This window comes from Pteronotus mesoamericanus, unplaced genomic scaffold (genome assembly GCF_021234165.1).
Source record: "Pteronotus mesoamericanus isolate MK-2021 breed Mesoamerican mustached bat unplaced genomic scaffold, CSHL_Meso_final scaffold_582, whole genome shotgun sequence".
Lineage (NCBI taxonomy): Eukaryota > Metazoa > Chordata > Mammalia > Chiroptera > Mormoopidae > Pteronotus > Pteronotus mesoamericanus.
The window spans coordinates 5,007,359-5,031,702 of NW_026555323.1; the positions used below are offsets into that span (position 1 = coordinate 5,007,359).

Consider the following 24,344-nt stretch of genomic DNA (forward strand, 5'->3'; position numbering starts at 1 on the left):
GAAGAGACAGGAGAGGGGGTCTCTCCCCACCACGCGGGCACACAGCAGGAAGGCGGCTGCCTGCACACCGGGAAGAGAGCCTCCACCAAGGACCAAGCTATCAGCACTTTGACCTTGGGCCACCCCCTCCAGAGCTGCGAGGAATAAATGTGCGTTGTTTAAGCCTCCCTGTCTGTGGTATTCTGTTATAGCAGCCTGAGCCGACGAATAGTCTGTTGTTACATTCTCTTCTTTGTATTTCTTGGAGCATAATAGCTTGGAATCGCAGGAACTAAAACACATTTTGGAAAATGCAGCCACCACCTGGGAAAGAATGAATTTTGGAATATTGTACCAAATATCACCCATCTATTAACTGTGTTCATTCCAACAAGAGAGGAAGACAATTGCTATTTGTGGATTTTTTTTTTTTTTTTTTTTTTGGTAAAAGGTTACAAACAGGTAAGGGCATCTAACTATTCCTCTGTCCTGATTTTAGCAATGAAGGTCCCATGTCCCAGGCAAATGGGATGGTCAGTCTTCTCCTGGCCCCGCCTTCCCGGCCGTGACGATAGCATTCTCGCACCAACTGTCCAGGCCGTATTTGAACACAGGCCAGCTGGTCTGGGCTCTGCCTGCCATGCTTTCTGGTTCTGCGCAAACAGCATCAAGTTCTGGTTTGAGCAGCGAGTGAAAGCACTGGGCCTTCTCCCATGCATTCTCCCCAGTAACTCCATGCCATCATGTAAAACACATGTAAACACACATGTTTCAATTAGGGTTTAAATAGAAAACACAGCACTTCCTGGAAAAACATTCATTCCCTTCAGGAGCAAAGTGAGGTTTTGGGTTTTTTTCCTTCGATTTTTATTTTTACACATTCTTGTGACATTTCCCTTTGTAAAGAACAGGAGATTGGCAAAATAAGCTTTTTAGATGATTCCATTCTAAACATACATTTTAAACAAACATCAAAACAACCAGTGGGAAGGTGCGCAACACTCCGTTAATACTGTTCTTCTAAACAACAATAAATAGGGGAAGACTGTGCCCTCCCCCCCAAATGACGACAGAGCTGATTCCTATTGTCTCCGGAGGGACAGGGTTTGAAGGGCACAAAGCTGGAGGGTGGCCTGTCCCAGTGTTCAGGATGCACCCAGTTCCCAGGTGACCAGATTCAGTAACCGTGGGCAGCTCATGACTCCGCATTGCTAAACACTCCTGGCAGGTACTTCTCAAAGAGACGGCAACACAGAGATGGGAATTCGGATCGCAGATGTTTATTTTTCCGAAGAGGAGCGGATCACAATATTAATGTGCGCACGTTAGCACCCGCTTCCAAGGCCGTGAGCTACGGCAGTGGCATGGAACGAAGCCACGCAGACACACCTCATCGGCTCCACATCATCAGCCTGTACATCCATCAGAACAGGAGGCTGCTGCCCTGACCAAATTCTCTCCGATAAATCCCTCGTGCAAACACCGTTACAATCACAGCTAACGCAGTCAGCGCGCCTTGCACTGCATTAGAAAGGAGAAGTCCTGGTTTGCAAAGCCCTCACCTCCCTGGCCGGTTGGTGCCAACCACTAGTTCATTTGGTAGGCGACAAAGCCATTCAAATCTATTTCCTATTCCCAATTCGCAGTGTTTTTCAACGCGATCACCCCAAAAGCTGTGCTACGTTTTCCCTCCACTCATCAATAGAGAAAACGAACTCTTCCTAAGCTTCCTGCTGTAACCATTTCTCGGCGCTGAGGAGACGTGCATCTTAGGAGTCCAAGGGCTGTCATGGGGAACCTGGAGGGAAGCACCTCAAATGCCATACTCACCCCTCTTTCATCATAACCCACCCAAGGGCGACAGAACCATGATGATGATTATCTGTGCACTGCAGGCAGTTCTATGATACTGTGTTAGAGGCAGCGTAGTTTACACAATGTTTATGCCAAAGACTAATTGGGATTAAAATACTGCTGTGCTGTTGAGGATACTAGATCTAACATGAGGCTGCACCTTTAAAGATGGAAGCTTTAAAAACAATAGCCTTGTGTAAAATAAAACGGATCCACCAGAACACGCTCATTCCATTATCTGAAACGCAGTGGCATAGATCTGCGGGTCCCCATGCTGGGGACCACGGGAGCAGCCTCTGCAGTCTTGCAGGTCCTTTTCTGGGGGCTTCACTGCTGGGCGATGGGAGAGGCCCCCACTCTGTTCCCCCAAACACCTTATCCTAGTTCCCGCGTTCTTCATTTTCTCAGACAAAACCACCCCCTGGTAATGACTCCCATTGAAAGTGCAAAAATGTCTGTGTTGGTTGTCATTTTTCATCTCTCCCTCTTGGAGCTCAGAGACACACCCACCGCGTTGGCGGTGGGCGGAGAAGGGCTCCTTCTGTTGCGGGGCGGGGGGGGGGGGCGCCCTTCACCCCAGGCTTCCGATTTCACCACCCACAGCCCAGGCGGCCTTCCAACATCAACATTCCCTTTCCTGGCTTCGGGGTCTGCTTCCCACCAGTGATGTTAAATGTTTCCGTGCTGAGAGCAAAAGCGCAGAGAAGTTCAAATACCCCCTGACAAGAGCTGGCAACTCCAGAGCTTAGGTCGTGGCCAAAGAAGAATCTTTAGAGCTAGTGCCACAGGGAAGAAATGGTACCGCGAGTGACTTGTAACAATCGCTTCCCCTGCACACGGGTCCTGGGAAGGTCCTCGGAACCTGGGCCAACATAGCACAAGCCTGATCTGAAATGCCACTCTAGGCTGGAGCTATGCTCTCCATAAATAAAGTGCTATATTGTTTAAAAGTTCTGCGCATAGAAAGCAATTCATTTACATCTTAAAGTGAATTTAGCTCTATGACAAGTACCTTTTTTCCTAAGAGTGAAAGCATTTAGATTTCTCCTAATTAGTAAGCAGTCTGCTCATTTCCTCAGATTTCTTGTTGAAAAGACTTCAGAAAGGGAGAAAAACGTATTGATTTTTTTTTTTTTCTCCTTAAAAGGTTAGTTGACTGTTTCTTATTAGCACATGCAGGTAAATTTACTCTTTAATACTAAGTAACTTTAGCCTGGTTACTGTTTAGGCCGCTTACCTAAAGTTCAAACCAATGCCAGGCATTTCTGTGACCAGGTGTGAACTGGTACAAACTGTCTCTAGGAGTGAAAACTCCACACACACCAAAAAAAACAACTTTTAAGACAAAAAAAGATACAAAGTATTTCTGCAAAAGTCCCAACTCAAAAAGCAAATCCCAACGCCTTTTAAGGCGTGAATCAATTCAAAACCTTTACAGGTTGTAAAGTAAGTTGACCTCGCCTGGGACACTCTTTGGAGAAATTAAAAAGAAGGGGGAGGTTTTCCTAAAGAGTGGGTGCCGCCCCCTTAAGTAAAGGCCTTCGCGTGTTGGCATGCTGCGCAATCAGATACCATTTCAAATATTCATCAAAACCAATGCCCCTCCTCATCCTCCCCCTGATTGTCTAGGTAGAGGACGGCCACTTTCTTTTCATCCGAGACCACCGACCTCTGGTCTACCATTCTCTGTAGCTGCACCGTCTTATCAAACGGAGCCTGCCCCTGGCCCTGAGCGCTCGGGCTGACCGCCCCATCACCCCTACGGCCCGCATTTCTCCAGGCTCCACTACGAGCTTCCGCTCCCGTCCCTGCGGGGAGGAGGACTGTGCCCTCTGGGGTCCAGCTGGGGGTCGCTTCGAGGTGACTCACGTCCATCTGAAAGGTAAACGACGTTTCTTTGGGCCCCAGCGCGATGTGCCGTAGCGTCCCGCTCTCTGCTGACTCGCCCTGCGCAGGGGCGTCCCTGGAACCGGTGAGGCCCGGTACTTGGGAAACAGGCCCAGGGAAGACAATGCGTTCAGAGGTTTGTGTTTCTGTAAGGCCCAGCTGAACGTGCCTGAAGGATCTGCCCGTGCCCAGCGTCTCTTCTGCCCCTGACGTGTCTCTCCCGCCAGCCTCCTGAGGAGGCTGGGACCCGGCCCCTTGGAAGGCTCCCTCCAGAGTCACCGGGACTGTCCTCCCCACAGAGTACCCGTGAGCTGCCCAGGTCCCGTCTGCTGAGCCCTCTCCCCGGGCGCCGCTCTCCGAGCTGCTCAGCTCCCCAGGCCGCAGAACTACGTGCTCGGTGGTCTGCAGCCTCTGAGAGCCAACTGTAATGTGCCTGCTGGATGTGCCGGTCCCCAACCACTCTCGGACGCCCAACTCCACTGGGTCTGAAAGGGGCACTGCGACCTGGATTTGCTCTCCGAACCCCTCTCTGGGGCCTAGCTGAAGGTGCTTGACAAAAGTCTGGGTCCCCACTGACTCTTCTGTGAGGAAATAGTCACCGCCCTCCCCTGCCCCAGGAAAGGAGCCCTGAAATCCCCTTTCCCTGTGAGCGTGGAATTGTGTGGGGCCCAACGTGCAGCGGCCACCGGGTCTGCCGCTGTCTGCGGAGAGCTCTGCGGGGCCAGCCCCTTCGGTGCCCCCTGCGTCCCAACCGGCAGGGACGGGCCCCTGGAAGACGATTTCTTCGGACACTTGACTTTGATCGGGTCCTGATGTAAAGTGCCTCACGGACCAGCTGGCTCGCTCCTGACGCAGGCCGCCGGCCCCTCTTACCTCTCCTGCAGGGGGTCCTTCGGGCGGGACTCGCTCAGTCCTCCGGGCCCCCGTGGGGCTTACTGTGATGTGTCTTACAGACTGGGTTACGTCCTCTAGCACGTGTGACTGTGCAAAGCCCCTTGGGCTGGTGACCTCCACGGTGGCCGACACTGGACCCTGCAAAGGGACCCTTTCTGTGCTGTCAGGGGCTGGGCTGGCCTCGCTGTCCTCACCAGAGGGCCGGTACAGTTCCTGGGTGGCCCAGCGCTTGAAGCCCAAGCCGGTTGCTGGGGCTGCCACTCCGGGGTCCCCGTCTGGGCTTCCCGGGCCTGGGCTGTGTCGCTTGGCCAAAGTATCTCGCACCACCGACTCCACGGCTTTCTCTATGGCGTCGGCTTCATCTTTGCTCAGCTCCTCCAGGTCTAACTGATCGGCATCCACGGTTTGCGAGAGGTTGACTTCCGCCACCAAAGTCGTGGCCTCCCCGCCTGAGGTCTGGACTTTCTTCACATCAACCGAAAGTTTCCCCAGCCCGCCCTGGCCCTCCGAGGTGAGGGCAGAGAGCTCCTCCTTCACCCGCTCCGGAAGGTTCTCCTCCAGCTGCCCGATCACCTCAACCAGCTGGTGTCTGGGCTCCTTAAAGTCTCTCTTAATGGACATGTGAAACTCATGGGGTATTTTAATCTCCTTTTCAATGACCATGCTTTCAGCATGAAATTCGCCGCTGCTGGTTTGTTCTATCCAATGCGGAGAACCCACGTGCCCCTCCGGAGAAGGTTCTGGAACAGCCGGCGGCTCCACCACCTTCTCTCCCAACACATGGTCCCTCGCCTGTTTTCGCCGAGACACCGGCACGATTTCATCTTGCCAGGAGTACCTGATGGTGGATTCTTCTTCAATGTGGATCTGCCCATACACGGAGCCTTCATCTCTGTCACGCCCGATGTCATGCTCCGGGGACTCATCAGGGGTCGACACAAAATAGCTCTGCTCTCCCTCTGAGTCACCTGCCTCTGTCACTTCTTCAACATGAGTTACGTTCTCTTGGGACAGCTTGGTCTTCTTCAGTTGACTTGCTGAGAACGTGACCTCTGTTTCTCCATAACCTTCCTCCTCAACAAGCCCCTTGGAGCCCGGGGACGCATCGTCAGCCTCCTCCACTTGGAACGGGGTTGAAAACTCATGGGCCTCCCTGTCCCCCACAGAGCTCATGGGCTCTTCGGTGATCTCCACGTTGACCACCTTTGCTCTCCCCTCCCTTCCTTTCAGACCGAGGCTGATGATGTCTCCTATCATCTGCTCAGTGGATTTTCCTTTCAGCCCAACCTTATCCTTCACATCCTTGCCCAAAAGGTAGTCCAGGCTAGCCTCATCGGTCACGTCGATTTCCTCGGTCAGCTTCGACTCCACCACGATCTCCGTCTTTGTTTTCTTGCCACCAGGTAGCTCTTTCCTGCCCACATACGTGACTTTTGTGTCCGGAAAAGAATCCGCAGACACTTCCATGTCAGGAGACTGGGTGAACTGCTTCAGGACACTGGACACGATACTTTCTGCTATGGTTTCGGTCATGGAATCACCTTTCAGAGAGCCCGTGGCGTCCCTGGTGTCCAACCTGAACCGCGTCTCTCTCGTGTCCACCCCTGTGCCTGGAACACCACCACCCGCGTCCTTCTGTCGGGGGGTCTGGGCGCCTTTCGCGGTTCCCTCCGCTGTGCCGCCCCGCGATACTTCTAGACTGATCGGTATCTCTCTCTCTCTTACACGTTTCTCCTTCAGCAACTCCTCCCCTTGCGCCTTGTCCCTCATTTGCTGGGTCTCCCTCATTCTCGCTTCTTTATCTAACTTCGTCAGCTCCTCCCACCGCAGGTTTCTCTCCTCTGAAGCCTTCTCCTTAGAATCGAACAGTTTCTCTTCTCGCTTCGTGTGGGTGGTTCTTGCTCTGTTTCTCTCCTGCTCCGCAATGCCTTGAGCTTCTGTTTTCCTTCCCCAAACGACACTCCTCTCATTGGACCCGGTGCTTTCGGAAGCACCTGCCACCCCATTGTCCCTGCATCCCCGGTATGACTCCCGGGAGAGGGTGGACTCTCGGGCTAAACCACCAGCCTTGGTACCTTCCGGTCTTGGTCTACTAGGGAATGTTTGCACTTGAACTTCAGTATTTCTTGCAAGCCCGGACATTGGAGAGAAAGTCCTGAAGCTGGCTTGACGGTTGGCCATTTTTTCGTAAGCGTCCTCCCGCCAGGAGGTGGTAAGAGGAGGATATCCTGGGCCCAGGAAGCGTCTCCCGGAAGCGCTTCCAACAGCTGTCCGCGACGCGGGCCGAGCCCAGCTGCGAGGGAAGCTCCCGGAAGGTGCCTTGTGCCTCAGAAACAGGTTTCTTTCATTTTCCCTCTGTAACGCCGAGTCGGTATATCGATAGGACGTGTTTCTGAACTCTGTAGGAATGAACAGGCCATTAATATGATGGTCATCATTATCTTTTTTCATCTTCATCCCATCCCATCATAATAAATACAGAAGGTCAGAAAGGTCAGAGAAATACAGAAATACAGAAAGGTCTTTGGGAATAAGATATTTTCAGTCTCCAAACTATCCCATTACAGTAAAATGTAGTACTAGAAATGCTTCACCGCAACGCTTCAGTGACCGATGTTAAAATACTGATTTGTCTTAACAAACATATCAAACGTGTGACTATAAAGCACGACCCAGGTGCTGGAGAGCTGAAGGCGGCTAGTTTTTAAGGCTGAAATTTGACAATATGAACATAATTTGGACTCATTCAGGCCCACGTCGTCGACATCAGTTTACGGCCCTTACTGCCGCGGAGAACTTCGGAGTTACAAAGTACGTACTACGCTCTCAGTTTTCATTGCTTCCCAACCAGGCCTAAAAAGTTAAAAAATTAACTTTTTTTTTTTAAGCTGCTTGATCTCTTTTAGTTTTATACTTCTGTTTTCACTAACTGCTCATTTGAAAAGGTGCCAGCGCAGGGGGCCGACCGGTCACTGACCTCACTGTTTGGGACCATGTCTTGGCCTCGGGGCTGGGAGGCAGTCCACGGGGCTGCCTGCTTTGCTCTGGGCCATCGCGGACAGTGCTACCCGGGGCGGGGGTTGCGGGGGGCGCGGTGCGCATGTTCCACCAGGCACCTGCTGGCAGGAGTGGCAGCTGGCGGTTAGAACGTGGCCGGAGCGCCATTCTCCCTGAGAGCGCCCCCTTGTGCTACCCACACCCATCCCGCCAAGCTGGGCAGAGCCTTCGCTCCCGCCCCGCCTCCGTCCCCCCTCCCCTTGGTCTCCATGGCAACCAAGGCCAGGGACCTCTTTAGGACAGATCCCAGGATACAGGAGCGAGACTGGGATGAGACATTTTCTACAAAGAGTCCTCATTTGGGGTCCACATACTGATGCTAAACCGAGACGTCCCAGAAGGTGAATCCTGGGAAACAGTGCAGGCACGCCCTGGTTTTTAATTACCAGTGAGGTTCAGTGAGAAATTAGCAAGGGCGCCGACGGGAGCTTCAGGCCTATCATCTTGTGGGCAAGTGGCCAACATTACTTGATGCCAAATTAAAAAGAAACAAAAGTGCATCAATCGGCATCGGTAAACTCACTATCTAGGAACGCATCCATACACTTATTCAGTGACCAGTTCACAGGCACCCACTGTACGGGACACAGACCTATTTGGAAACTCGAAGCCTAACAAAGGAGTTCACAAACGATGCTCTTTATTCCAATACTTACCTCCTTGTGGCATGATACAGCATCGCTAAAATAAATGTAGTTTAACAACACTGCCTCTATATCCTTTAAGAAGCTTGAAAAACAACGACTGCATGAAACAAATGACAAGATACCCAGTCGCCTGCTTCCCAAGGTCTTCCTAGGCTCCGAAACCATGGCTAGTCAAAGATGAGCAAGCTCCGGCCCTGAACTACTGGTCCTCCTCAAAGATTTGCCCTGGCCTTTGCTTCCTCTTCCCCTTCTTTTTAACTTATGTGATGGATTGCCAGACTTGTCTCTCCACAGGTAAAAACAAACAAACAAAAAACCCCACTACATGGCCGAATAAACCGTGAACTCGGCTGAATGAATAATTCTATTGTATAGATGTCATACGTTAACTGATGCCTGGCAGGCTGAATAATGTCATTACTGTAGACCGCTTGGCTTTCTCCACACTTACACTCAAAATCCCAAAGCAAGACCGCTGGATATTGTCTAACAATCCCCTCTTCCAGTCACAGGTGCCCAGAACCAAAAATCACTGTTCTGAACCCAGCGACGTGTCAAATCTGTAACATACATAATAGGGGCAACGTTGTTATTATTTTTAAATAAGGATGGAAAGTGTTATTTTTTTAAAAAAATCTACCATCTATCCATATTGGCTATTAATCAGTTTCTCCTGATACTTGTATTCCCAGTCTGCCATGACTTTTAATATGGCCATACACATGGGGACTAAAGCTAATCAATATGCTGAGTAAGATATATATCGAACATATTATAAGTAACTTAATCTGCCCTTGCTTAGCCGCTAGGAAGCTCTTCAAGAGTCTATGGGGTTTCTTTAAAAAAACTATCCTACAGGTGCCAGGGTTCCTTCCAATGAACACTGACTTTCTTACGTCAGTTCTGCAGCTATGGAAAGCAAGAGCTTCATTCTGCAGCTTTTTGCCTGAACCAAGACAGGGCACCTGGTGACGCCTGCCACACGTGCCAACCAGGGGTGGTGGAAACAGTGTATTATCCTTCCCACCTCTGCCCCTGGGAGGGTAGTAAGTTCTAGAGTGTTCACCGCGTCCCTCTACTTGCGCGAAAGCCATGACTTCCGCCCGGAAAGCGTGTGACAAGCACATATCCACTTCCCAGCTCCCCATCGGCCCTGTCTCCTCCCACACCACGATGGACAGGAAACACCCCAAAATAGGGGCTAGCCCTGACTGGCATGGCGCAGTGGGATGGGCATCATCCCGCAAACTGAAAGGTCACCAGTGTGATTCCCAGTTGGTGCACGTGCCCCGGCTGTGGGTTGGATGCGAGAGGCAACGAATCAATGTTTCTCTCTCACATCAATGTTTCTCTCCCTCTCTCTCTCCCTCCCTTCCCCTCACTCTAAAAATAAATAAACAAAAGCTTTAAAAAAAATAAAAGCCTTCAAAAAGCATTGGCTACACAAACACATGAATTTATCACGCACTTTGCCACACATTCTCATTTGCGTTATCATTTAAACTACGGCCCATTGAATAAAATCTATTTGGTACTTCAGAGAGGGCTGAACAACGGTTATCTGCAAAATCGTATCTAATTTCAATTCTTCCAGACAAATGATGCTTCACTATTTATCCATGGAATGAACCTGTTTGGACGGAAAGCATTGTAAAATTCAATAATTAGCTTTTCTTATATTTTTTACCTCGTGGCAGGTTTTCGATGCGCTCAGTCAAGATCAATATCTCTGGATTACGTTCTCCTTCCAATAAGGCTCTGTGGAAATAATTTTTAAAAAACACTCATCAGGAAGTCAAGAGCAAGAAGTGTCTCTGCAAGTCGCGGCAGGGAGTACTCGGTCAGCGACCATAGTTCCACAGTGTCCTGTGCTCCCGGACTCGCATCTGAAGATGCTGCCCCACACAGGGATCCAGACCTGGGCGGACAGAGCATCCATCCAACTGAATGAACAAAATGAGGGGCTAGGGCTTCAGAGCCATCAGAGAGCCCAGTCCTTCTAGAAAACCCTTCCAAACCCAGGGTCCAAAGGAGGAGACAGATGTGAGCCCGGGGTGGGGGCGGGGGCGGGGGGCGCGTTGTGATCAGGGGTCTGGCTCCTCTGGGAAGTGAAGGGCAGCGTATGCATGGCATATCGCCCTGGGCTAGAGAGCCCCCAAACAATTACACTCCTCACTGAGGTCCTTCTGGGGCCACGGGTCAGGGGTTGACCAGGAAGCAGAGCAAGGGCCGACACTGGCTTGTAAATAGGCAAATGTGGTTTTCACACTGGGCTCCATGGATGCATCTGGGAGATTAAAAACAGAGAGAGAGAGGAGAGATGGGAAGCAGGCAGGAGAGGAAAGAGTTGTGGGCCACCCCCCCCCCCCTGCCGAGCCCTACCCCGGGGCCCTCCTTCCACCCAGAGGAGCATCCTGTTTATTGCCCTTACTAAAACGCGCAAAGCACTCGCCCAGCATTCTTTGGCCACGTCTGGTTCCAAAAGCCTAACACTCTGGAGCATTCACTGAGCTGGGATTTGCATCTGAGGAGACACGTCAACCGCAGGCCGGGAGGACCAGGTGTGCTGGGCTGGCACCAGGAAGTCACTTGCTCACAGAGACCCTGGGATGCCGGCCGCAGTGGGCACAACAGCGGCTGGGTTGCTAGGGCAACGTGTGAAGTCACTAACTTGGGTTCCAAGAAAAGCACTGTGTATGGCAAAGGGCAGCCAGCAGCAGTGCCCACTGGAAATGCTGATGTTACCACCGAGAGCCGGGCACAGACAGAGAGACGGGACGCCAGCGGCCGCTGGGCCCCGGCGCTTCAGGCAGACTGGCTCCAAGTTCCACGTCCACTGACTCAGAGGCAGTGATTCCTGCAGATACGGGAACCCCTTGTGTGTGTGGGGGGAGGGGGGAACAAAGCAAAGGAGAGCCCCTTCTGATGAAAACAGCAAAGTCAGCAGCAGCGAAGGGGACAGTCCTCCAGGTACGCGTGGAAGGGTTGGCGCGGACACAGTGACGGACGTGCACGCGTGGGCGGACACCCCCAGATGAGGGGCTGTGCCCAGAGCCCCAGCCCTCCGACCCGGGCGAGCACCAGGAAACAGGACACCAGGCCATTAATACCACACCCTCATGACTATGCACTTCAGGTTCCAGGACCGCAAATAGCTCCCAGCGCAGAGAGCGGAGAAAATGCTGAGGTCTGTAGATAATGAGAGGAACGTTCAGGGGTAGAAGGGAGGGCGGGCGCCCCGGGGTGGCAGCCACAGGAGAGGTGGCTCCCCACAGCTGGGGGCCCAGGGTGGGGCTCGGCGACGAGGCCACGCTCTCGTTCAGACCTGCCCTCGTCTGCCCAGCGGGAATCTCCGGGGGCGCAGGGCTTGTCCCTGGAGCTGCCCAGGCATGACAGGAAGTGCCGGGCCTCCAGGTCAGCAGGCAGGTCGAGGACAGGTGTATGTGCCGAGATGTCCAGGACAACATAGGCCCCCTGGGGGGATACCTTCCCTCGCCCCTCAGAGGGGAGGAGTTTTGTTTGGTTTCCAGGGAAAATCCAAGCCATCGCCAAACTTCTCCTGAGCTCAGGACCCTGAGCAGGGGGCTCGGGTACACAGGCGGGGACGGCGGTCCCCTGGGGCCTTCTGCGGTTGGGTGCTGGTCATCTCTGGAACCCGGGCCTGCACTAGCCTTGGCTAAGACTGAACACCCAATACTCTGTCACCCGCGCTGTCCTCCCGGCAGCCCCACATGCAGAGCCGGTGGTGAGCGCCCTGCCTCGGCAAGTGAGGAGACTGGGCACAGGGAGAGTGTCCTGGCCGGGGCCGCACGGCTCACCAGTGGAGAGTGAGGTGGAACTGGGGCAGCCAGAGCGCTGCCCCTGACCCCTGCGGGGCCCAAGACAGTGGTACTTCACACAAATGTTACAAAGAACAAACCCTGCGCACGGCCCTCCAGACCCTGTTAACGGAAGCATAGTCAACATCTTCTGGTGACTTTAATCAAAACACCCCCACAGGGTTCTCCTACTGGGGAAGGACTCAGTTCCACATTGGCGTCCCCCTCTCGACGGCAGGCACAGGCACGTGTCACCTTCGGCCCCTGAGCACCCATCCGGGGCCTTTAGGTGCGGTCAGGCCCGGGTCATGTTACCCGTGCCTTCATGAACGCATGTCCTTCATCACAGGCACCGGACCCTGCCCTCCGCCAGCACAGCAGGCCAGGAACGCACGACTTCTTCACGCCCTCTGAAAGGCACACCTTTAAGGAAGAGACTCATACCACTTTAAGAAGAAGGGAGAGCACTCTCTGGTTATTTTGAGGTGAGGGAAACGGCCTGCAGGCCCTGGTGACTGGGAGATGCCAACCCCCTGACTCACCGGCTATTCGTGACCGTTACACGCGGCTCCCACAAGTTGGCGGCCTCCTAAGCCGGAGAAGAAGCAAACACGTGGGGGAAACCGAGTCTCCGGCCTCCTGAAGGAGTCGGACAAATCCAGGGGGCAGAGGGAGCTCTAACGTGGCCTCGGGCCAGGCTCCAGGCCCTCAGAGACCCTGTGCCCAAGGCCGCGGGGCTCGCTCTCGGGGACGGATTAGCCCAGTGGATGTCAGGGCCTGCGCGCCACTACTCTGCACTGCGGGCGCAATGTGCCGCACGGTTCACCCCTGAGAGGCCAGGGCAAGGGTTGGGGAGCAGTCAGAGATGTTTCCAGAAGTGACGCTCGCGGGGGAGCCTGCTGCGGTCCTGGGGCCCCCCACGTGGGCTTTCTGGGTACGGGCAGGTGGGAGCCAGGGAGGGAAAGAGGGGGAGCTGGGAGAAGGGGCCTCAGACCTGCGTGCCTGGCCTCCACGCTCCAGAGAGCGGGGCACTGCCTGTCGCCCAGACTTGGGACTGGGCACGGGAGGGCCGGGGAGGAGGGAGGGACAGAATTCCACTCGCAGGAGAAGCGCCACCATCTCCGTCAGAAAGGAACTGTTCCAGTGCACAGGCGTCATGGGGAAGTGAACAGTGAGGACCAGGAGCCATGCTTTGCTGGTCATTCCCTCTGTGCTTGGCATTAAATCCCACATAAAGCCTATTCGTCCATTGTAGAGACCGGAAAAAAAAGGTCCAATGATTGACAGACCAGCATAGCCAATGAAACACAGGAATCACAGGGAACGGTTAATGGAGAGGCCGCAGGACTCAGGCTGCCTGGATTTAAATGCTGGGCCCGCCACCTCCCAGTCTTGGGACCTTGGGCAAAGCCGCTCATACCCTCTGTGACTCGGTTTCCCCCTTTCTGAAATGGGGGCCGGCACAGGATTGTGGAGGTAAGTAACTGGAAAGTTCTTATGCCAACGGCTGCCACGGAATAAGTGCTCAGTAAATGTTAGCTTTGTCGTCAGCATCATCTTCTGCTGAGCTCAGAGAAAAAGCTGATTTAAAGTTAGCGAAAGTCCTTCCAGAAGGGAAGAGATTCGGGTTCGCGGAGGGTTAATTCATTTATGCAACAATGCGGGATGGCTGGCGTCCAAATGTACATGTCGATTCTCCTCATTATCTACCCTTAAAACTAAGATTTTAACTTCAAATAGTTCACCTAGTAACCAGCTAAGTCTCAGCACCACTCACTTCTATGAGCTCTCAAGAAAGTAGGATTTAAATTTTCCAAAAACAACATGTATCCTCCCCAAGACCTTGAGAAGTCCCCAAGACACATTTTCCTTTGGACACGGGAAAAGAGATAGATGGCCTAAGAAAAAAAATGGAGCCTCCAGAAACATCATTCAAATGATGACATTACAACCGTTAGGAGTGATCTGTACTTTCTCATTACAAGTCTACACCTAGAGACATTATTTTCCTCAGTTAAAACACACTGTTTGTGCCCTGGCTGCATGGCTCGGTTGATTGGAGCATTGTCCCGTGCACCAAAAAGGCTGCGGGTTCGATCCCCGCTCGGGGGACATATGGGAGGCAACCAATAGATGTTTCTCTCCCACATCAGTGCTTCTCTCTCTCTCCCTGCCTCTGCTCTCTAAACAGCTTGCATGCCTTCCCCCTGCACAGACATGGTTTTTTAATGTTGTCGTTTCCACCTTTTAAAGGACTTTTCCCTTGGAGTCCATAAACAGTAAATCCTTGTGTTCCTTCCACTTTCCCATCTGGCCAGTCAACAGTCCCTTTGACGTTTTTCTTCTGAAAAATCATTTGGCCCTGCGTTCCATGTTTTCAGGTAATATTCAGAACAACTGTTCTACGCTTCACCCCCAAATCATAAAAGACAAAGCCTCTCTTTTAATGGCAATGGAGACAGAGTCATCTGTGTGCTGGATAAGATCCAGGACGGGCCTCTTCTTATTTCAGGTTTGTGGTTTCTGGACTCAGTTTATTCCTAGGTAGTTGTGCATGTTTTTGTTTCAATTTTGAAGATCTTGTTTTCTTCCCCATTATATTTTCTAACCGCTCTTTCCTGATGACTGAGTTCTGACTGAGAAGGCTGCTGATTTTCTAACTGTGCTTTCTATAAATTCCCAAGCGGCTGGGAAGACTTTTCTTTTTTTCTTTAACATTTTATTTACTTTGAGAGAGAGGGGATGGGAGGGAGGAAGAAAGGGAGAGAAACATCGATGTGAAAGAGAAACATTGACCGATTGCCTCTTGTAGGCACCCAACCGGGGACCGAACCCGTAACCGAGGCATGTGCCTGACCGGGAGTGGAACCGGCAGCCTTTTGCTTTGTGGGATGATGCCCAACCCACTGAGCCACGTGTGTCGCGGTTGGGCCAGGTCTTCACGTCAGCAGTGGGAGGGGTTTGAGGACACTGCAAGGAGGTCCTGGGTCATTCTACCATTTTCACCCTCTTCAGATAATCAGCTAATTCGGGAGGAGCAGCTGCCCCCGGGGGAGATTTCGGGGTCCGGTGGTCTAGTCTGCAGGAGCGCGTAATAAGCACTCCCTGCTCCGCATTCCCACCCCGAAACCCCCGCCCCCCTCACTGCCCGCACCAGCCAGGCTCCGAGGCCTTGGCCAGTCCTACACGGGGGCTCCCTCAGCCACCTGGGTCAGGTCCTTGTCACCTGCCCCTGCCCACAGACACACGCGCCTCCTCATCATATTTCCTGCCAGGTGTGGCACCAGGCCTTCCCGAGCCACCAACCAGCCAATTCTGTTTGCTGAAATCCTCAAGTCTTTGACTCGGACGCTCGCTCTGTTTTAACTTTATTATTCTATTACACAGGTACTTATTAACTATAAGTCTATAATCTTGAATTATAAATTATACGATTTTACTTTACTTTAACGTCTCGTCTTCCCTTTGAGGCTTACCAGGAAGGGCCAGGTATCTGGGCTCGGAAGTGTCCGTGACACGCGACACGCGAGAGCTGGCCTCAGCGTAGCTGACAAATTCCAGCTGCACTGGCGTGCGCTCTCAGCTTTAAAGGGCCACAGCCTCACATATGATATGGCAACTGGGCCGTGCTGGGGGAGGGGCCCCCGCAGGGGAGACTGGGACAAATCCGCAGGACGTCGTCAGTCGGGGAGGACGCAATGCCATCCTCTGCCTCTCTCGACAGGGCTGGCGAGAAGTCGCACTGCACAGGCCTCTGCACTGTGTCCTCATGGAGCCACTGTCCCTGCCGCCCCCGGGAAGGCAGAGCGTGCCAGAGAGACGGTGGGTCAAGCCGGGCAAAGATCCAACAGGCGCTCGTGAAAGGGCCGGAAGCACCAAACGGCGCTAACACAAACCTGAATTTTCATGCTTGTCGTCAGAATCTGGGGCATTGGCACAAAACCCTGAGAGTCACAGAAGAGATGACAAGGCCTTATCTACAGGAGGTGCTCATCAGTGATTAAAAAAAACAAAAAACAAAAAAGAGCCGGGCTTTTGGCTTCTGTGAGGAAATGGGTTGTCTCCAACTGCCTGCATGTCGTTTGGACCCCGAGCGCCGGGGTGTGGGCGGCCTGCAGCAACCCTAACCACAGACGCGGGTGTCGATGCGGGCAGGGCTGGGCTCCTTCTCTGCTCCGAGCAAACTGGGCCTTCACAAAGACGTACAGTGCAATCAACCACTCGCTTCCTGGAAAGGACTGATACCTCCTACCTCCCTGGGGGTGGCCAAGTCCCTCCCACATTGGGTTAGGGAAATGCCAGCGACACAGAGGCGGTACACGCCGTCCCCAGTGACCGACAGTCAGGTGACAGGAGCAGTGCCCCTTGGGAAAAGCTAAGCTGGTAGGGATGTGAGCACCTACCCAGAAGGTAAGGCCCTGGCCTCTCAGGCAAGATGCCCACCTGGGCCCTCCCTCTCTTCACGACAGAGCAAGGCACAGCGAGGAGGGAAAGGGTTCAAAATCCCAGACACAAAGCACACAATCAGAGTCTCCTTACTCCAACCCAAAGAGGAAAGAGGAAGATCCAACTGTCCCTGTAGGGAAGAGTCACCGGGCATCAGGTGAACCTAAAGCGAGCATCGATGTGGTTTTTCTGGGCCCGCCCAGGATACTTGGGGGACCTCCCACTCCAGCCTCAATCGATGTGACCTCTTCCAAGCTCTACAGCACTTTGCCCCCTGGCCAGGGATGGGCACATGACCCAACAGAGCCCGCAAGCTGGGCCCTGGAGTCCCACTGGGAGGCTCGGGGAACAGCCTGTCCACACAGCCAGAACGACAGCCGGGAGCCCAGCCTTACCGGTAGGTTGCCACCTCCAGGCTGAGGCCGGTCTTCACCTGCACGAGCTCCTGGTAGTCCCGCAGCCGGTCGGCCATGGCCAAGGTGAGGGCGGCCTTCTCATCCTCCAGGTGGGTGATCACACTCTAAAAAGGACAGAGGGTTTTCCGATCAGACAATGGGAGCTTTGCTGGGTCGGACTCAGGGTACCAGCAGCTCAGGATGCAAACAGACACGACAAACCTCCAGGTTAATTAGAGATGCCATCAGGGCAAGGATGACTTTAAACACCATGTTTGTTCCACATAGAAGGTTTGTGTGTGTGTGTGCGTGCGTGCGTGTGTGTGTGTGTGTTTATTGCCTATGTAAGATTTTAGCAAGACACCGGCTTTTCTCTTTCTACTCTCTAAAAACAGTGAACGCTTAACGGTTTATGAAAGCGTCTCCAATCCAGACACCAGGCTGCTGCAGAAAGTCGATACATCATCAAACCGGTCAGCTGAGATGCTCTTGAAAATAAGATAAGACCAGAAAGTAGAGTTTTACAATATTTGAAACAGAACTCAATCTGATTTGAAAGAGAATTTCCCCCGGACTCATGATTTCCCCAATAATAAGCAGGTAAGCTAATGCGGGGCTGTTTCACTCAGAAAAGCTACTTTGAAATCATCTGGGGAGAAAAGCTACATAAATGAGACAGGAATACATTCTGGGCATAAATGTCAAAATTCAGAACCGGAAATAAATCTTTTTTTTTTACTGTACTTGCAGGATAGTTCATAGGGCATGTGTTCACATGACTGGTCCATCTTTTATGCTGGTTAATTACATCTGTCCATCTCTCCCAAGGAATTGTATTACAAAGGAAATGATCAAAGTCCTATCACCCTCCTCAAACTGTATTAAGTTGTCAATATCTTTTAATTAATAAACACAATGGCTCCCTTCATTCCACTGGCCAGTTTTGCATGACGCTGTTCCAGCTGTGCCTCGCATTTTATAGTTAACCTTGGAAATAATGAACCGAGCAAATATTTAAACGCTGAAATAAGCCCATACACTTTAACTTCGGGTTTGTCAGGGGAAATGACATTATTCCTGAATACAATGAACAGGCTACATTTTTAGCCATTTAGCTAAATGTGGCATTCAAAAGTTTTAAGATAATCAGGAGAGGGCATCTCTTTTCATTCCTGGTGTAATCCCCTGCCAAAGGCGCTGGCAGAACGTGAAGGTCGACAATAAATAGGTCATTTCTGTGAAGCCAAGGAATGTCCTTATCTAAGATCTCACACTAGATTTGCCATTTTAAAAAAATGCATGATAAATACTTCTGCTTCCCTTAACAGTTTCACTCCTAAACTAGTGATTGTTGTTTGGTTCTGCGCGTGTGAGTGTGTGTGTGTGTGTGTGTGTGTGTCAGTAAAAACAAAAACTGAGCCCACTTAGCACTTATTTACATTTTTTGGAGGATTTTATTTATTTACTTTTAGAGAGAAGGGAAGGGAGGGAGAAAGAAGGGGAGAGAAACATGGATGTGTGAGGGATACGTCAACTGGCTGCCTCTTGTAAGAGCCCAGACCAGGGACTGAACCCGCAACCCAGGCATGTGCCGTGGCAAGGAATCGAACCGCTAACGTTTCACTTTTTGGAATGACGCCCAGCCAACGGAGCCACACCAGTCAGGGCTGAACCCACTTAGTTTTTAAAAGCAAAGGACTACATTGAAGAACTGCTAGCTGGGATCCCCAGGACGACAAAAGCCAACAGTCCCCAAAGCTGGCATTATAAATAGATACAGAGGTTTACCAATGCAGACCACTGGCCAGCCTTGACTTAAGTGACCGAGTTGCCAGAATTTAGCCATGACCCTCATACATTCTATAGCTAACTACCGCCGTTAAAACCCTATGTTCACCCGCTCTAGAATATAAACTCTTGTACCTGACTATAAACTCAGCGACAAGGTTGGAATATAGGATATAAATATGTTATTCCTTTCGACTGTAGGAAATTCAACTTGAATATTAAAACTTCAGACTGTCGTAATTCATTCTTTTCAATGACGTTCAATTATTGTTAAACTGCTTTGGGAGAAAAATATCAGATGCGCTCAATTCTCCTGCCACAAAGCTCCTGAGCAGGCCAAGGTCTCCGAGCCACGCCAGAGAGGTGCGCACAGAGGCTCTCCCCTCCAAGAGGGCTCCGCATCGTTCTGCACCCCCCGAAACACAAAGAAGAGAATCAAACTGTGTGGAAGCTAGAGCAAGTATTGTTCCAGCCACATTTCCATGTGAGTCAACCCTTCCTAAACTGCCTAAAGGAAGTGAGCTGACATTTGGAAGCAGGAACATGAGAAGCATTGGCTCCCGACACTCCCCAGAGAAACCGAAGTCCATGTTGCAGATGGAATGAGGCTTCGGACGTGGGCTGTCCTTTGCCACGTTTTCAAGGCGTGGGCCCGGCCGGCGGCCCCGGGGCCTGAGGCACAGCCTGTGAACTCAAACCCAGGCAGAGGCAGCCTCGCCTAATGCCGTAGCGCCGGGAAGAGAGGGGCCTGATTCACTTGCCATTTAGGGGACTTCTGGCAGCGTTACCCCTGATACATACCAGGGGCGGCCGCTGCTGTTCATGTCCAAAGACTTCTCTGTCTCTTAACTGAACTTGAGCAGCTCCTTGCGGAGCAAGCCACCCAGACATGACAGGAAGAGCTTGCAAATGTCACTGTTACATCACCGGACTCATCAGCATTAGAGCTCCAGGGAATTTAAAATGCGGTAACGTCACGTCTAAATGTGTTGCCTCCTTCAGACACAAAAACGAAGTGTATTAATAATCATAAGCACTGATTGGATGCTAAGTAAGTATTTATAGCTTGGGACCAGACACTACTCTGAACTCTAGGCATACAATTTTTTCTTACAACATCAGGTGCGTGTCTCTGCTCTCCTGCCCCGCCCTCGTCCGCCAAGAGGGCTCCCTTCATTCGGCCGCTCAGACCACAGCCCTGGCGTCGACTCTGATTCCTCCTCCCCATCCAGTCCACCCACAAACCCCACTGGCTCCAAATCCAGAGGAGATTCCTGCCTCAGCCCCCTCCCTCTGCGTCTGGCCCGAGCCTCCATCCCCTCCCCTCCTTCCATTCCCACCCTGCAGTCTATTTTCGACATAGCAGCCAGAGCGATTCCACGAAGACACAGCCACGCCACCCCTCGCTCTGCTCAGAGCCCTCCGGTGGCGCCCCACGGCTCTCAGAGCAAGGCCCACGCACCCCGGCTCACACCGCTCCGCCCGCAGCCGCCTCCTGAGCACTGTGTGCCGTTTCCGATGCGAGACCTCTCAGGCCCAGGAACGTTAGCTGAACCTACGCACCCCGTGAGCTCTTTTCACAAATGGGGGAACTGAGATACAAACAGTGGCGGAGGCAGAATTCAGGCCCAGGTAGGGTGGCGGCTAACCTGTCCCCATTCCAATCAAGAGCAAGTTGTCATTCAAACAGGAGACCTGCAGGCCTGTCACAAATGGCCTCAGTTTCTCAAGCAAAAGTCTCCACGTTTACAGGGCAAGGCTGGCGTAAATTGCACCTCTTACTGTTTTTGTCTGAAGCCCCTTCCTGAATCCTAGAAGACAGGGTGCATTACTCGGACCTGCAACAGAGCTGAATGACGCATGGAATGCTGGGAACTTGGGTGTTACTTCAGCAAACTTTTCTCTGCAAATCTGAGGCAAGGAGCCTGACAGAGACAAGGCAGCTGGGCCATCTGGGAAGGACCACTTTTCCCAGAGAGTCCTAGCGAGCACCTTGCGCCCTCGAGCTGCAGAAGGGGGTCAGACCAGGCACACGCTGGGCACTGTGTGGGGGCTGCTGCCTCCAGACCAGTCGGGAGGAGTTCCCATTAAACCATATGGAAAAAGTAAATAAAAGACTTAGCACTAAAACTATTCTGACATCTGCCAGCTGGAGAAGTCTGATAGCATTTTAGAATCTCAGATGAACAGGGCAAGGCCTCCCTCTGGGCTACCCTTAGGAATTACCATTATTCTATGAATGCAGAGTGAATGCTGGTTAAAAGTTTACACATGTCCATCCATGCTTTTTTCTTGTTTAGAGGTTTTAAGTGTACAACGCAATAACGCATCATGTGCACGCTGCATCGTGCGCTCACCATCCGAAGACAAATCTCTTTCTGCCACCATTTATCCCCCCTTTGCCGTCTTCCACCTGCCCCACCCCCCCCAAAGTTTATCTTTGGCAGAACAGAGAGAAGAAAGGACATGTGGCCCAGTGGTTAGCTGCTGGGGCACAGCGCCTGAATCAAACCCTGGCTTAGCTACTTACTAGGTTACTTACTAGGCTACTTACTTACTTTGTGACTCAGCCGCACCTGCAAAATGGGGCTAATATTAATACCCCCGTCATAAGATTGGTGTGAGGACTGTGCGTAAACACACAGAAAGGGCTTTACTCCTTCCTGTTTACTTTTAGGGGAAAGAAGTAAATTTCACTGAGAGAGGTGTCCCTGGACAGGAAGTTGAGGGTGGGATCCTAATCCCACCCTCAGGTCAGGTGTGGCCCCCGGCAAGGCACCTCCTTGTGTCAACGGAGAGCTCTTGACCGTTGGTGCTAACCACAGTTCCCAGGTCCCCACCTGTCCTCCAATCAGAGGGATTCTTCTTTTACCTGCTTCCTAGCTGGGACTGCATTTAAGATTTAATTAGTGGGAAAAGGGTTTTTTCTACTGCTAAAGAGAAACACAGAAACCAGAGCTTCGAGGTCTGACATGAGCCAAGCAAGCTATGACAGCAAATGAATGGTGAGGATTTAGCCCTGGTTGGTGTGGCTCAGTGGATTGAGTGCTGACAGGAACACCAAAGGGTCACCGGTTCGATTCCTGCTCAGGGCACATGCCTGGGTTGCAGGTCAGGACCCCAGTGGGGAGGCACACCAGAGGCAATTACACATGGATGTTTCTCTCCCTCTCTTTTTCCTCTCCCTTCCCCTCTCTAAAAATATATAAATTTAAAAAATCTAAAAAAAAAAAAGAGAGAGAGAATGGTGAGGACTTAGCCCACACAACACGCCTCAGAGAAGCATTTTCCAAACCCACTTGCACAGCAAGATCCCTCTCTCCCAAATCTTCCCAAATCTTTAACTCAAAGCTACAAACTGTTCCCTGAAAATGCTTCTTAATTTATGGGGATGTTATTTTAAGCTGCCCTCCTGAGAAACTACTGATAGTATGATTTGGGAATAGTTCCAATTCTGGCCTAGACTGGGCGGGACCGGGGCCAACGCGAGGACTGGACTGGGCGTCCGGACAATAAATCAGACACAGGTGTCGCTGTGGCCCCGTCACAGGTTCGAGCTTTGCTTCTCTGAAATAGTACCTGTTTACATTACTCTGTACTTGTCATAACATCCTGCCACAGGGACCCATGTTTCCACCACTTTTACACTACCCAGAGATCTGACTTCAGCTTTACCATGAAAAAAAAAAAACAACCTCTGATGAAGCTCTTTTCTGCATTAAGGCTGCCGCCTCTCCCAGAGCAAACAGGGTAGAGGCACAGGGAACCACAACAAGCTGCCTCCAGCTGGGAACTCATTCCCGCAAAATCGAAAACCGTTTTTGGGAAAGAGCTTTAGTTTTCCCCCAGGGGAGCCCCAGAGCCAACGGGGCTGCCGTTCTAAATGGCTCCGCGTAAGGTCTTGACATGGCCCAGAAACCTCCCGGGAAGGAGCCTATCCGGGAAGGGTGGCGCTGTCACTCCTGAAGTCGGAAGCGCTTCTTGGTTGACTAGCATGTGTACTAGGGTCTAGGAAGCACAGGAAACTGAACAGAGAACCTAGAACTGATGGCGCCATTTGTCAGGATGCGCCCAGTCATGTCCAGGTCTAAAGAAGTGGCCAACCTAACAAGATGACAGGGACAGGGCTATCCACCTGGACCTGGCACTTGGCTCTGGCCCGCTGAGTCAATGGACCAACGGCCCCAGCTCTTTTTCCAGAGCTGCCGAAATGCGAGGACCCTGAGGTCCCGCGGCAGAGCAAGGGGCCGCTTCAGCGTCCTGGTCACCAGTAGGTTCGGGCACCATGGGGGACGACCCCACCCATCCGCGACGCGGGTGAAGGCGCTGGGGATCCAGGGAGGCCCGCCGCTGCCCCGCCCCCTACAGGGCGCTCAGGGACCGGGGTGGGGACCATCCCTGAGAACGGACCTGCCGCTCCTCGGCCTGCAGCTCGTAGGCCTCGCGCATCCGCAGCAGCTCATCCTCCAGTAGCGCGCGGAGCTGCTCCAACTCCAGCGCCTGGTGCTGCAGCGCCTCCGCCTCCTGCGCGCACAGCTGCCTCTCCTCCTCGGCCTGGCGCCGGCTCTCCTGGCTGCGCCGCAGTGCCTCCTCCAGCTCGCGCACTTCATCCTCGTACAACTGCACGGTCTCCCGCCACGACTCGGCCACCAGCAGCGTGTAACTGTCGTGCACTTCTTGCAGGCGCTGCGGGGGCGCGACGGGGCCGGTGGCGCGGGCGCTGTAGCTCAGGGTCAGGCCGGCTGAGCGCGCGCGAAGTTCCCGCACGTCGCGCTCATGGGCCGCGTCGAGGCCACGGCGCTCGGCTTGCAGCCGGCCCAGCAGCGCCTCAAGGGCCGCGCGAGCGCCCAGAGCCTCCTGCAGTTCGCGCCGCTCAGCGCTCAGCTCGGTGTCCAGGCGGCGGCGGGCAGCGCGCGCCTCCTCAGCCCGCAGCTGAAGCTCCCGCAGCTCGCGCCGCAGCGCATCGCGTTCTCCCTCGGCCAGCGCCGTGGCCCAGCTCAGCTCGTCCAGCTGCTGCCGCAAGCAGCGCGCCTCCTCGGCCCAGCGGGCCTGCCCCTCGGCTACCAGTCCCTCCTGCCCGCGCCGGCCGCGCAGCTCCTCCTCCAAGAGCAGGTTTTCGCGCTCCAGCTCCCGCACCCGGCGCACATAGTCGTAGAGCCGGGCGTTGAGCTCCTGCAGCTCAGCCTTTTCGTGGCCCGTGTGCAGCCGCAAGGATAGCATCTTTGCTGGTTGTGCAGGGCGCTGCCGGCCGGCCGGTTCCCTCCTGCCCTGGTCTTGCCCCCTCTGCCGCGCCGCTCCGGCCCCGCCGCCGCCGCCCGGGAAGCCCGCAGACTGCGGCGGGAGCCGGCGGGCAGCTGCACTTAGCGGACCAGGCGCCCGGAAGGGGGCGCGCGGGCCACGGCCTCCAGCCAATCAGAGCGCGGCCAGGTGCCGCCAGCGCGGCCGCGCGGCGCCCCCTGCCGGAGTGGCCGCGGCGCCGGGAGGCTGTTCGCCTCAGGGTCCGGTGGCTCCCTGTCGCCGGCTGCCGGGTACCAGCGGGTGGCGGCTCGCTCGCTGGGCAGCGCTCTGTTCTAGAAGGG

General features: G+C 53.2%; 1 protein-coding gene across 1 annotated transcript; it reads right to left on the minus strand.

The window, feature by feature from the left end:
* Window positions 1–162: 162 nt before the first annotated feature.
* SYNM (synemin) lies at window positions 163–24,094 on the minus strand. Its single transcript, XM_054561944.1, has 4 exons — window positions 23,176–24,094; window positions 16,978–17,102; window positions 10,006–10,076; window positions 163–7,013 (listed from the first exon to the last, which is right to left on the minus strand). Exons 1-4 carry the CDS (start codon window positions 23,983–23,985, stop codon window positions 3,421–3,423), a joined length of 4,599 nt encoding a protein of 1,532 aa, XP_054417919.1. The 5' UTR covers window positions 23,986–24,094; the 3' UTR covers window positions 163–3,420.
* Between the last annotated feature and the right edge of the window lie 250 nt (window positions 24,095–24,344).